General features: G+C 41.5%; 1 protein-coding gene across 1 annotated transcript; it reads right to left on the reverse strand.

Moving 5' to 3' along the window:
- Positions 1-563: 563 nt before the first annotated feature.
- LOC121567951 (TLC domain-containing protein 1-like) lies at positions 564-9,040 on the reverse strand. The gene is made up of 5 exons (XM_041878355.1): positions 8,942-9,040; positions 6,822-7,225; positions 3,782-3,864; positions 2,412-2,494; positions 564-1,433 (listed from the first exon to the last, which is right to left on the reverse strand). Exons 2-5 carry the CDS (start codon positions 7,025-7,027, stop codon positions 1,029-1,031), a joined length of 777 nt encoding a protein of 258 aa, XP_041734289.1. The 5' UTR covers positions 7,028-7,225; positions 8,942-9,040; the 3' UTR covers positions 564-1,028.
- Between the last annotated feature and the right edge of the window lie 4,555 nt (positions 9,041-13,595).

Below are 13,595 nucleotides of genomic sequence, written 5' to 3' on the forward strand. Positions count from 1 at the left end.
AATGTAATTATGGACTGTTGTTTCTCTTTGCTTATTTGAGCTGTTCTTGCCATAATATGGACTTGGTCTTTTACCAAATAGGGCTATCTTCTGTATACCAACCCCCCCCGCCCCACCCACCCCACAACTGATTGGCTCAAACTGATTGACTACCTCATGAAGCTGGTTGAGAGAATGCCAAGAGTGTGCAAAGATGACATCAAGGCAAAGGGTGGCTATTTGAAGAATCTCAAATATAAAATATATTTTGATTTGTTTAACACTTTTTTGGTTACTACATGATTCCATATGTGTTATTTCATAGTTTTGATTTCTTCACTATTATTATACGATGTAAAAAATACTACAAATAAAGAAAAACCCTTGAATGAGTAGGTGTGTCCAAACTTTTGAATGGTAGTGTATATCAAAATCCTATTAGTGGAAATTTAAATAAAACTATGTTGCTAAACTACACCTGACAGAGTTTGTGCAGTTTGTTTCTCTACTGTATATATATATATATATATATATATATATATATATACACACACATACACACACACAAAATTACGTTAGCAAAATTATGTTAGCATTTATATTTATTTTTTCTGTTAAATATGCATTCCACATGAATCATATAAATTCCTATAATTGTAAACAAATGTATTAGCTATGATCAGAAGCACAAGTGGCACAGTATCCTAGAGGTAAGTTAGTAGGATTCTCCCAGCCAGTGTGAATGGACCAGTCTCACTGTATGCTGCCCTGTTTGGGTGTCTGCGAGGGATCTTCAGTCAGTGAGCTTAATCATTAGTAGAGAAGCATCACTATAGGGCATGTACCACTGTCCCCATCCTTTCCTGGCCGCCTCACTCTACAACACGAGCCATTGAGAGACAGAGCATTATTATTGTTGTGAAGACACAGCTTGACACAACACAACCAGATGAGACGTCTTGATGAGGAATGATATCAGTAACCGAACAAACCAAAAAACAAAACACACCAAACACAACAGCCGATATACGGCCATGTCGCTCTCGGTGTCATTCATTGAGGAACTTTTTGACGTTGTTGTTGTGGGTGCCATTTCGCTCCATGTGAGCCCTGCTCGGGGGGAAGAAGTCGGCCCGGAGAAGACGATAAAAGTAGATCAGGATCATGGTGTTCATGAGGGTCATGGTAACCAGGAAATAGCCTCCTTTGTCCATCCAGGAATAGTTCTGGACGATGTAATACGTGAGGTAGAACTGTGCGCTGAGGCGGAAGACGACGTAGGTGAAGAGGTTGAGGAACTTGTTGATTTGGTACAGAGGAGACGACTGCTGTGATGCTAGCTTCAACATTAGCCTCAAATGCAGGGTGACACTGTTAACCTCCACAAAGAGAGCCACCACAGCACCGGCCACGTAGAGGTGCGAGTACAGAGAATACAGGAAGCACCAGAGCACCTGAGGAAGGGAAGGACAGAGAGAAAAGGGGTTAATATATACCAATGGCACTCTGCCACCTTACAGCAGTAAGGCGATTGGGATACCGTAATCTTTGCAATAGTAAAACTGGTGGAAAATCTATAACAATTTATATTGAATGTACTGTATGATTAATGGATCCCCAAAAAACAACCAACTAGTGGCCTTTAGGTGTTCCAGTATGGGCCATGTTAGAGAAGATCTGAATATTGGGACATACATGCCCACTGACTGATCAGAGACACAGGGAAGCTCAGCACGATGTGTGCCTCTGATCAGTGGCAAGATGCACTGTGTTCAACGTAACATACATCCCCCCACACAATGGTGGGTGTTGTCTTGGCGGGTAGGAGCGTTGGGCCAGTAACTGAAAGGTTGCTGGATCGAATCCCCGAGCTGACAAGGTAAAAATTTGTCATTCTGCTCCTGTGCAAGGCAGTTAACCCACTGTTCCCCGGGCGCCGAAGACGTGGATGTCGATTAAGGCAGCCCTCTTCACCTCTCTGATTCAGAGGGGTAGGGTTAAATGCAGAAGACACATTTCAGTTGAATGCATTCAGTTGGACAACTGACTAGGTATCCCCCTTTCCCTTGCAGTCAGGGACACATGAGCATTAATTTAGATTAAAGAATAGGCCCTTTCTGTAGCACCTTTGAAATTCCACCACTGACACAAAATCCCACAAGGAGGAGTGTGATATCTCTTAGCACCATACAATATTAAAATTCCTTCACAGCTCACATTGTTTCACTTCAAGTGAAGTTCATTGAAACAAAGCGTGAGCGCAGCGATCAGTCTGGTTTCACAAGGCCATAAAACAAAACCAGTGAATTAAAATACTGCGTATCTAACCTTCAGACACAATCTACCAGTAGCTGCTGTAACAATTTACCCACGGACTCTTTTTTATTTTATCTTACCAGGTAGCAGGTACAGACTGAGGTCGGTTATCTTACCAGGAAATGATGAATTAAGAACTCCCAGGATCCTCTTGCGTGTCCAGTTAGGATGATGTCACCTGCATCTTGCACGAAGTATCCTGTCAAAGGAGAGTAAAGATCAATGCCTCAGTCTCTCAAGGCCTTTTGGAGTGTTGTAAATCAAATTGTATTAATCACATAAACAGGTGTAGACTAACAGTGAAATGCTTACTTACGGGCCCTTCCCAACAATTCAGAGAAAGAAAATAGAGAAACAATAGAAAAGTAAAATGTGTAATAATAAATACACAATGAGTAACGATAACTTGGCTATATACACGGGGTACCAGAACCGAGTCGACGTGCAGATATATTCCAATGTTTAATCAGCTTCTTGATATGCCACACCCGTCAGGTGTGCATACCAACGTTCCAATGTGCATACCAACATACCCGTTTGAATGCATGCCCAATACATTGCTTCATTCCAAATTCTATGCTAGTGTGAATATTGGAACAGAGCCTGAGATTCTATTTCTATGGATTACTTATCGGAGGTCCAAACAATGGATGGAGGCCATCTAAATGGTTGATAATTGTGGTACCATAAACAACTGGTCAGGACTTCCCTGTCCTAAGTACATCAGTGGAGAGAAATATATTGGACTGTACTGGCATAGTCCATCCTAGTTACTGTTTGTGTTACACTTAAAAGGCAAACACAGGGAAAATCGCTTTAGGTTGGATTTCAAAATGAGTTGTGTGAACGTCTATATATGGCTAACTGTCTCATGGGAACGGAAGGTTTGTGTTTGTCAGGCTGGCTCTCCTCAGACCTCCATCCTCAGTTACACACGCATGCGAGACACACGGAATAATAACATCCAACAGTAGTCACATCTTGTCATCACATCTTTCAGCAGCGCTCTTGACTGCTGGATCTTTGTGGGATTTGTTTTGGTGCACCTAGCGATCCGAGGGTGTGGCTCATCCCCTATTTGAGCCCCGTGAGATGGGAGGATCTGCATTGTTCATTCTCTCAATCTGGTTGCCACTGAAAGGTGGGAGAGTATCTAGTTTCCCAGGATATACCAGCTTTTACTAGGAAAAAGGGATGGAGGGGGAAAGTACAGTGTGTTCTGTGTGAGCACGTGCTCAGAATTCACTCCATGCCTTTTAACTTTTTTATTTTATTTGATCAAGCCAGACTGAAGCCTTTATAACAAAGTTCAACATTGGAGTGAGTGAGTATCAAAGTAGCATGTTTACAGATTCCCCACGATGAACCCTACTCTCCAATGCCAGTGGTGGTCAATGTTCATAGTTAAATAAAGGTAAACTGGGAATTAATTAACGCTTTCACACACAGCTCTTTTAGCAGCCATCTTAAAGGGGTAGTGACTGACCTGATGAGATGCAGATGAGCATGTAGGCTGGGGCCGTGTAGAAGGAGTGAATGTTGGTTGCCATTTCAGGCCAAATGATCACACTGGAGAGGAGAGGGATACATGATTATGGACAGTTAGGTCTGAGTTCCTCTCATTCAGACACACATGGCTCACTTCTGTAGCATACGGTTTCCCAAACTCGGTACTGGGTGCAAAAAACAAAAACGTGCACCCAGAGGAGGCCCCAAGACAGAGTTTGGGAAACCCTGCTAGAATAGCCTGACTAAGCAGACACTTAGCATCACTAACTGGTAACAGATTCTCCTGCTTCTTTACGAGATGATACGTGCCTTAACAAGGTCTATAGCAAAGTCTATGGTAAGACAGTACATTCCCTTGTTAATGAGTAACCTGGTGCTTTCTAGCAGGTCAGGGTGAACACGTGTATGGCAATAATCAGTGAACTACATGAACAACCGCTTGTCCAAGCAGCTTGTTGAATAAAACTGCTTTCACTTTCTTATGAAACAACTGTTGATACATCTATTACTAGCCTATATTGTATAGCCTGCCAATGTATGTATGTATGTATGTATGTATGCATGCATGTGTTGTAGTCAGCTATACAAATAGCATAGGTATATGTAAACAAAAATGTGTGTAACAATGAAATCATTTATGGCTCTGATCTGACCCTAAATGGAGGATCGATTTGTAGTCCTTCAGGAGTCCCCACTTCACATAACAGCTTTTAGAACAGTCTAGCCAGCAGGTTTTTCCAGTTCACCTACTTGCTCTCTTTGAAATAGGCTATTTCACCACTCTAATGATTGGATCGTTTAATATATATATATATATATACACACACACACACACTCTAATATATACACATACATAATCTAATATATATATATATATATATATATATATATATATATATATATATATATATATATATATATATATATATATACACACACATACATAGTTGAAGTCGGAAGTTTACATACACTTAGGTTGGAGTCATTAAAACTTGTTTTTCAACCACTCCACACATTTCTTGTAAAACGAGTCCGATGTCGACATAACCTGAAAGGCCGCTCAGCAAGGAAGAAGCCACTGCTCCAAAACCGCCATAAAAAAGCCAGACTACAGTTTGCAACTGCACATTGGGACAAAGATCTTACTTTTTGGAGAAATGTCCTCTGGTCAGATGAAACAAAAATAGAACTGTTTGGCCATAATGACCATTGTTATGTTTGGAGGAAGAAGGGGGTAGCTTGCAAGCCGAAGAACACCATCCCAACTATGAAGCACGGGGGTGGCAGCATCATGCTGTGGGGGTGCTTTGCTGCAGGAGGGACTGGTGCACTTCACAAAATAGATGGCATCATGAGGAAGGAAAATTATGTGGATATATTGAAGCAACATCTCAAGACATCAGTCAGGAAGATAAAGCTTGGTCGCAAATGGTCTTCCAAATGGACAATGACCCCAAGCATACTTCCAAAGTTGTGGCAAAATGGCTTAAGGACAACAAAGTCAAGGTATTGGTGTTCCTATCACAAAGCCCGGACCTCAATCCTATAGAACATTTGGGGCAGAACTGAAAAAGCGTGTGCGAGCAAGGAGGCCTACAAACCTGACTCAGTTACACCAGCGCTGTCAGGAGGAATGGGCCCAACTAATTGTGGGAAGCTTGTGGAAGGCTACCGGAAACGTTTGACCCAAGTTAAACAATTTAAAGGCAATGCTACCAAATACTAATTGAGTGTATGTAAACTTCTGACCCACTGGGAATGTGATGAAAGAAGTAAAAGCTGAAATAAATAATTCTCTCTACTATTATTCTGACATTTCACATTCTTAAAATAAAAGTGGTGATCCTAACTGACCTAAAACAGGGAATTTTTACTTGGATTAAATGTCAGTAATTGTGAAAAACTGAGTTTAAATGTATTTGGCTAAGGTGTATGTAAACTTCTGACTTCAACTGTGATATATATATATATATTTTTTTTTTTCATTTGTCAAATGGTGTGTGACAATAAAGGTAGGCTAACTGACTTGAGTGGATTCTCAAGAATAGCCTACTTTTCTTACGTCAAAACAGATGTGCTTTCTAAACTGCTACAATCTGAATCTGATTCAGGCACCATCGTTGCTGACTCAATATATGGCTAATTTGCAATAACTTCTGGCACATATTGATAGTTATTAACTACAAATGGGAACATTTACTGCCCTAATCAGCAATTCTAAACTACAAGCATGAAATTAACACATAATCTTGCTGCCTATGCAGTATTGCCAAAGAATTGTATAACTAAACCAAGATAGACCACCACCCGTAATTTCAAATGCGAACAAATGAGTCAGTGGGCAGAACACGCAAGGAGGTGGGCAGAGCCAAGCACGAGCTAGCAAGATCCTATTGGCACGTTCTAGCATACATTTGCATATTTCCAGTAGGGAACGGCTACTCTGTGAAGTGCACAATAACTAAATTCAGATTTGCACTCCTAAACAGCACATTTAAAAAAAGACTTTGGCAAAGGGTAAAGTCTAGAAAACTTAATCCACTCTGTTCGTAACAGATTCTAGTTTTGGGAACAGAAAACTGTATTGAGATCAAATGTTTAGTCGATGACTAAATTTGCACGATGTCGGCCAAAATCCATCTCATTCCATCTTCTCCCACTGCCGGCCACAGGGCTTCCTATCACTACCATATTTGGTAGTGAGTGGAAACACCAAGTCGATGCTTCACATTTATGCATCTGGTGAAATATCTGTCTCATTGTTCTATCTGTGGTATTGCAGAGCTCAACAAGTATTTATTTCCTGAGGAGGCCATTGTGTAGGCAGTACTGTGGCATTTCCCTCCCCACTTGAGAATGCCTTAGTCTCCCCACCCCTTCCCTGGTCTGAACATCCCTCTCCTCATCTCCCCTGCCAGTGACTGTTACTGCTCTGCTCCACACACCCTTAAATAACAGAACATCATGTGGATCCACTATGAATGAACAATGGTGTCCCAGTGCAGAGAGTGACTCACCAGGTCACAGCCCAAGTCCCTGTCAGGAGGGAGTGGACCATAGAGACCGAGAGGTTCCTCCACTTCCAGGAGCGGAAGTCATCCACCTTCACCACTTTGGGCACAGGCAGGTTCTGTAGTAGTCGGTGGGCCACCCGGAACATCAGAGCGCACACCAACACAGACAGTCCAGGGTGCCGCTGCAACACAGGAAGCAAGCCCTCCATCTTATTCTCCTCCCCCTCTCTCTTTTTTACCCTCTTCCTTGTTTTTAGTCTGGTTGAAGTCAACTGCTCCTCTCCACGGCTCTTCTCACGCCTCCACAGTCCGTTGGCGAGTATGTGTGAGGGGAGTGTTCTCCTCAGGACAGTCACAGCTCCAGGGGTTTCTAGATATGGTATTTTCCCCTCGTGCTCCTTTCAGAACTACTCACAGAGAATAGGCACAGCTTTTCTCACGTTTCCCACTTCCTGGGCTCAGAGAGGGAGGCTAGCTAGGGCTCCCTTAAACAGCTCATTCCAATTCCACAGATTTTTTTCCCCCCTCTCGTAGTGTGTTACCAGTCTGCTTGTGTCTGGCTGTGACTAGAGAGAAAGGCAGTGCTAGAGAGGGAGTGGTGTGGGTGGTGGCCTGCTTCCAGAAAACCAGAGAATCAAGGAGGGGCCACTTTCATTTTAAATAACAAAACAAACAAGAAGGTTGAACTATATGACAGGGCTAAAAACATTATCAGAGTTTAGATTGTTAACTTTGTCACTTAATTGTTACTATGAAACGATATTCTTTGTTTCTATGGAAAATGATCACCGTCACAGAGCAGGCTGTATAAAATGTGAATTTATGAGGTATGATACAAAGAAGGAATTTGTCAACTTCAACTGAATTTGGTGGTAGCCACAGAGAGCACATATCTGAAACAAATAATTTCTCACTAAAATGTAAATACAAATCCAGCAACTAATTTGTTTAGCCTAATTTGTGGGCAGAACTGAAAAAGCGTGTGCGACCAAGGAGGCCTACAAACCTGACCAGCTCTGTCAGGAGGAATGGGCCAAAATTCACCCAACTTATTGTGGGAAGCTTGTGGAAGGCTACCTGAAACATTTGACCCAAGTTAAACAATTTAAAGGCAATGCTACCAAATACTAATTGAGTGTATGTAAACTTCTGACCCACTGGGAATGTGATGAAAGATATAAAAGCTTAAATAAATAATTCTTGCTACCATTATTCTGACATTTCACATTCTTAAAATAAAGTGGTGATCCTAACTGACCTAAGACAGGGAATTTTTACTAGGATTAAGATGTCAGGAATTGTGAAAAACTGAGTTTAAATGTATTTGGCTAAGGTGTATGTAAACTTCCGACTTCAACTCTATATAGGGGCGGACCCCAGCCGTGACACAGGTGTACACAGGAGTAAATCTGTATATCCTCACCTCAGATGTATCCCTCCGCCGCGGAGTGATATCAATACATTGAAGTGATCCAATATAGTGAACCATAAACTGTGCTGCTCCATAAACCACTGTCTTGTTCTCCCCCCACCACTTTTTCCATAAACAGAGCACACACACTCCCCACAGCTGGCCTCTCTGGCCCAGTGGGGGAAGGGAAAGGGAAGTGAGGGGAAAGGGAAGTGAGGAGGAGGGGGGAGCAGTGGCAACATCTCAGGGCCTGCACACTCATCCAAAGCACCACTACCTGAGGTGTATTCATTAGTGCATACCGAAGCAAAATGTTTTACAGCAGGGAAACTTTTGCAATGATAACCAGCATTTGTTATTGGACAAGTTTAGGTTAGTCCCTCCTTCTTTTAGCCCATTTGGTTCCTAGTGAACCCATGCCTTGTACAAACACTTGTGTCAATTACAAACCCCCCACATACAGTACAAAGCAAATACTGAGAAGTGGTTATATTCAATAGTTCAATGTCTCTCGACATGCCTTCAAACAACTGAGTGACTTTCCCTTCCATTTTATGAAGGCTATATGTAATTAGGGATTTGGAGGAATGCATAAAAGTTACTTTTGAAGATGCATATGTATGATGTTGTTGCAGATCATGTGTAATGTGGGGGATTTGACAGATAACAAATAGTTCAAGGGTATGGGCACTCTCGCCTGAAACATACTTACAAATCTTGATCCATAGAATTTGGACTAAAGTACACCGCACCCACTCTCGTCCTCCTTTCACACAATAACCTTCACAAGGTGAAGGGGGACCTCCTGAATGGTACAAAAGGCCAAGATTGTATGCACAAGGTAGGCCTACTTGGAAGCCCCACCCTTAATTACAATTGCACACACCTGCTGCTAACAGGGCAACAGGGGTGCATTAATAGCAAACTTTATATGGGCAAATAAAATAAAACCCATAGAATAAAAAGGAAAGTTGTACATCTTCCTAAATCTGAGGGTGGTTTTAACCTTCCAGACTTGGAATTGTATCAACTCGCTACCCAAGGCTTTTACTTGTGGCATTTAGTTAAATGCATTAAAGAGGAACAATGGGTACATATTGAAGAGACGCATGCTCATCCCCAGAAATTTTTCATGTATCTATTTTCAAAGGATAAAGCTAAGAACATTAACAACTTCATAGTTAAGAACACTATTACAATATGGAAGAAAATAACATGTATTCTACAAGAACCAATATCACTCCCTAAAAACACAACCCTTGGATAGCTTTTCAGAATTCACCGATAAATTGGTCTGCATGGAAAACTAAAGGCATAGAAACAGTAAATTACTTGGTAATATGAAATACATGTATTTCCATGACAGAATTAAAAATCAATTTTGGAATGACCAAAATAGATATTTAAAAATAGGTGCAATTTAAAAAAGTTTCATATCAAGAACTTTCGATTTGAAATCGTTTGGACATCAGAGCAATCTGAGGGAATCCTATTTGAGTCAGATAAGGATAATCATATGATAGGTCAAATACACAAAACCTTTCAGAGAGCCTATCCAACAGACAATCTCTTGGAAAAAATAACTATTGGAACCAATACTGATATTGGCACAAGATGGAAGGAATGTTGGAACATGACTAACGAAATTAAAGTTTAAAAAAATGTACGCTTAATCCAGCATAAACTAATGTATAGAATTGATTACACAAGAGACAAAATTCACAAATTCTACAGCACAACGGCAGAGTCATTCCTTAAATGTAAAACTAACAATTATTTAAAATACTTAAAATCTGGAACTCAACCAATTTTCCATAGTTAACACAATGGAAAGGTCAAATGCTTTATTATCTAAATGTTGAAAGCGAATGGGCCAAGTTGCGGAAAGTGATGCTGGTGCTGGAGATGGGGGTGTGAGCAGGTGGGTCTGGGTGGGGTGATGTTGTGGATGTTTGTGTGCATCTGTATCTTGTCGTTTGTATGTGTATGTTTTGTAAAAAAAAAAAAATTATATATATATATATATATATATAGTGTGGGGAAAAAAAGTATTTAGTCAGCCACCAATTGTGCAAGTTCTCCCACTTAAAAAGATGAGCGAGGCCTGTAATTTTCATCATAGGTACACGTCAACTATGACAGACAAAATGAGAAAAAAATATCCAGAAAATCATATTGTAGGATTTTTTATGAATTTATTTGCAAATTATGGTGGAAAATAAGTATTTGGTCAATAACAAAAGTTTCTCAATACTTTGTTATATACCCTTTGTTGGCAATCACACAGGTCAAACGTTTTCTGTAAGTCTTCACAAGGTTTTCACACACTGTTGCTGGTATTTTGGCCCATTCCTCCATGCAGATCTCCTCTAGAGCAGTGATGTTTTGGGGCTGTCGCTGGGCAACACGGACTTTCAACTCCCTCCAAAGATTTTCTACGGGGTTGAGATCTGGAGACTGGCTAGGCCACTCCAGGACCTTGAAATGCTTCTTACGAAGCCACTCTTTCGTTGCCCGGGCGGTGTGTTTGGGATCATTGTCATGCTGAAAGACCCAGCCACGTTTCATCTTCAATGCCCTTGCTGATGGAAGGAGGTTTTCACTAAAAATCTCACGATACATGGCCCCATTCATTCTTTCCTTTACACGGATCAGTCGTCCTGGTCCCTTTGCAGAAAAACAGCCCCAAAGCATGATGTTTCCACCCCCATGCTTCACAGTAGGTATGGTGTTCTTTAGATGCAACTCAGCATTCTTTGTCCTCCAAACACGAAGAGTTGAGTTTTTACCAAAAAGTTCTATTTTGGTTTCATCTGACCATATGCCATTCTCCCAATCCTCTTCTGGATCATCCAAATGCACTCTAGCAAACTTCAGACGGGCCTGGACATGTACTGGCTTAAGCAGGGGGACACGTCTTGCACTGCAGGATTTGAGTCCCTGGCGGCGTAGTATGTTACTGATGGTAGGCTTTGTTACTTTGGTCCCAGCTCTCTGCAGGTCATTCACTAGGTCCCCCCGTGTGGTTCTGGGATTTTTGCTCACCATTCTTGTGATCATTTTGACCCCACGGGGTGAGATCTTGCGTGGAGCCCCAGATCGAGGGAGATTATCAGTGGTCTTGTATGTCTTCCATTTCCTAATAATTGCTCCCACAGTTGATTTCTTCAAACCAAGCTGCTTACCTATTGCAGATTCAGTTTTCCCAGCCTGGTGCAGGTCTACAATTTTGTTTCTGGTGTCCTTTGACAGCTCTTTGGTCTTGGCCATAGTGGAGTTTGGAGTGTGACTGTTTGAGGTTGTGGACAGTTGTCTTTTATACTGATAACAAGTTCAAACAGGTGCCATTAATACAGGTAACGAGTGGAGGACAGAGGAGCCTCTTAAAGAAGAACTTACAGGTCTGTGAGAGCCAGAAATCTTGCTTGTTTGTAGGTGACCAAATACTTATTTTCCACCATAATCTGCAAATAAATTCATAAAAAATCCTACAATGTGAATTTCTGGAATTTATTTTCTCATTTTGTCTGTCATAGTTGAGGTGTACCTATGATGAAAATTACAGGCCTCTCTCATATTTTTAAGTGGGAGAACTTGCACAATTGGTGGCTGACTAAATACTTTTTTTTCCCACTGTATATATATATATATATTCTGATCCACTCGTAAAATTGAAAACCAATGAGAAATTGAAAAAATGTGAAACCAATTTTCTATTATTCAATTTAAATAAGTGTATTAGATCATTACATTGATAAGCGTTACACGGACCCAGGTGACAGCAAACCCTCAAGTGAGGCACAGAGTTTGAAGGGGAAGTTGTTGCATTATGAAGAGGAAGCAGTTGAACATGGATACATTCGGAAAATAACCACTTGGGGGCACTTCATGCTTACGTCTACAGGAATATTTTTTTCAACTCACTTTTAGAGCTTTTAGGCTTAGAGGAATCCTTTTGACAGGTATAAATAACTTAGTGTTTTTTATACTTTATTTTCTTCAAAAAGAGGGCATGTAATACAACAGTGCAGTTATGTTTTTGTTCATTCTGTTTGATCAAGGTCTACTGTGTGTGTGTGTGTGTGTCTGTGATGAGGCAACCCCACACCTGTCCTCAGTCAACTTCATGCACGAGGGGCTGCTTTGTGGTTGTTGCACAACATGTGTCCATTGGACCAGACACACTAACTAAATGCACACGTTCATGCAGAAACTTTACTTTGAATCACAGGGCGGATTCGATTGTACTGAGCTGCGGGGCACCGGGCATAGGCCCATCACGTCATCGGGCGAAAGCGGGAAGGGAGACGGGCCCTTCTCCAATCCAACAGTAGGCCTAATCTGCGCCTCTCGGTCATTTTGTCAACAATGCAAAATAAATGTTTGAATTTTCTAGCAAGTTTACATTGGGAAGGCATATAAAGTGTTTTTATCAAAAGCAATCAATTTTGCATGGGAAAAAGATTACTACACGTGCTTAATTATGTCACTTTTGTTTTGAGCCGACTTCGCCGTGGGTTTTGAATGGGGCACCTGGCTCACGCCCGGGAGGCAGCCCGGTTTGGCGGTTCCAAATCGCATGCAATGAACTTTCAGACGATGCATAACACACCTACACGGGATTAATCAAACCTCCTCATAGTTAATACAGGCTCCAATGACGTAGCGCAGGGGTGGAAAGATGACGGAAGTGGATGAACAGTTCGAATCAAGCAACGTGTCGAGCAAAGTTGGTGAAGACTAATGTTCTGAATAGACAACAGTAGTATCGAAAACTGGAACAAAATGGAAATTTTCTAAAATTGGAGTGGGGATTCTTGTATGAATGATAATTAATTGCTTCTTGTTGGGATGCGTTTGTTGAGTAAGGATTCATATGTGGGAGACCCCTTTGAGGTGTTGAAAAAGGTGAAGTATGCGCTGGGAAAAGTGGAGTCTGTCAGAGTGACCAGGAGTGGTCTTTGTATTTCTGAGCCTCTAAAGAATCTGGACAACATACGTTTTGTGTTTTGAACTTTGGAGTAGAGCACCAGGGGTGACGACGGATGTTCAGGTTGAATCCCTGAAGAGAATGTCTGGTGTGGTTCGTGCCCGGCGTCTGAACCGCTGGGTGAATGGAGAAAAAGAAGAAAGTATGTCAGTCCTGTTGTTTTTTGATGAAGAGCAAATACCTACGCGTGTGAAGCTTGGTTATGTAAGAGCTTTCGTCCCCAAACCATTGCAGTGTAAGAATTGTAAAGGATTTGGCCATGTTTCAAGTGTGTGCAGACGGAAAGAGTATATTGAAGAACAATGTGTAGAAGGACGACGAGTTCCTGGAGTGCCCTGTAAGGGTGAAGGAGATTGAGGTGGCAAAAGTTTGAGCG

Source organism: Coregonus clupeaformis, chromosome 6 (genome assembly GCF_020615455.1).
Source record: "Coregonus clupeaformis isolate EN_2021a chromosome 6, ASM2061545v1, whole genome shotgun sequence".
Taxonomy (NCBI): Eukaryota; Metazoa; Chordata; class Actinopteri; order Salmoniformes; family Salmonidae; genus Coregonus; species Coregonus clupeaformis.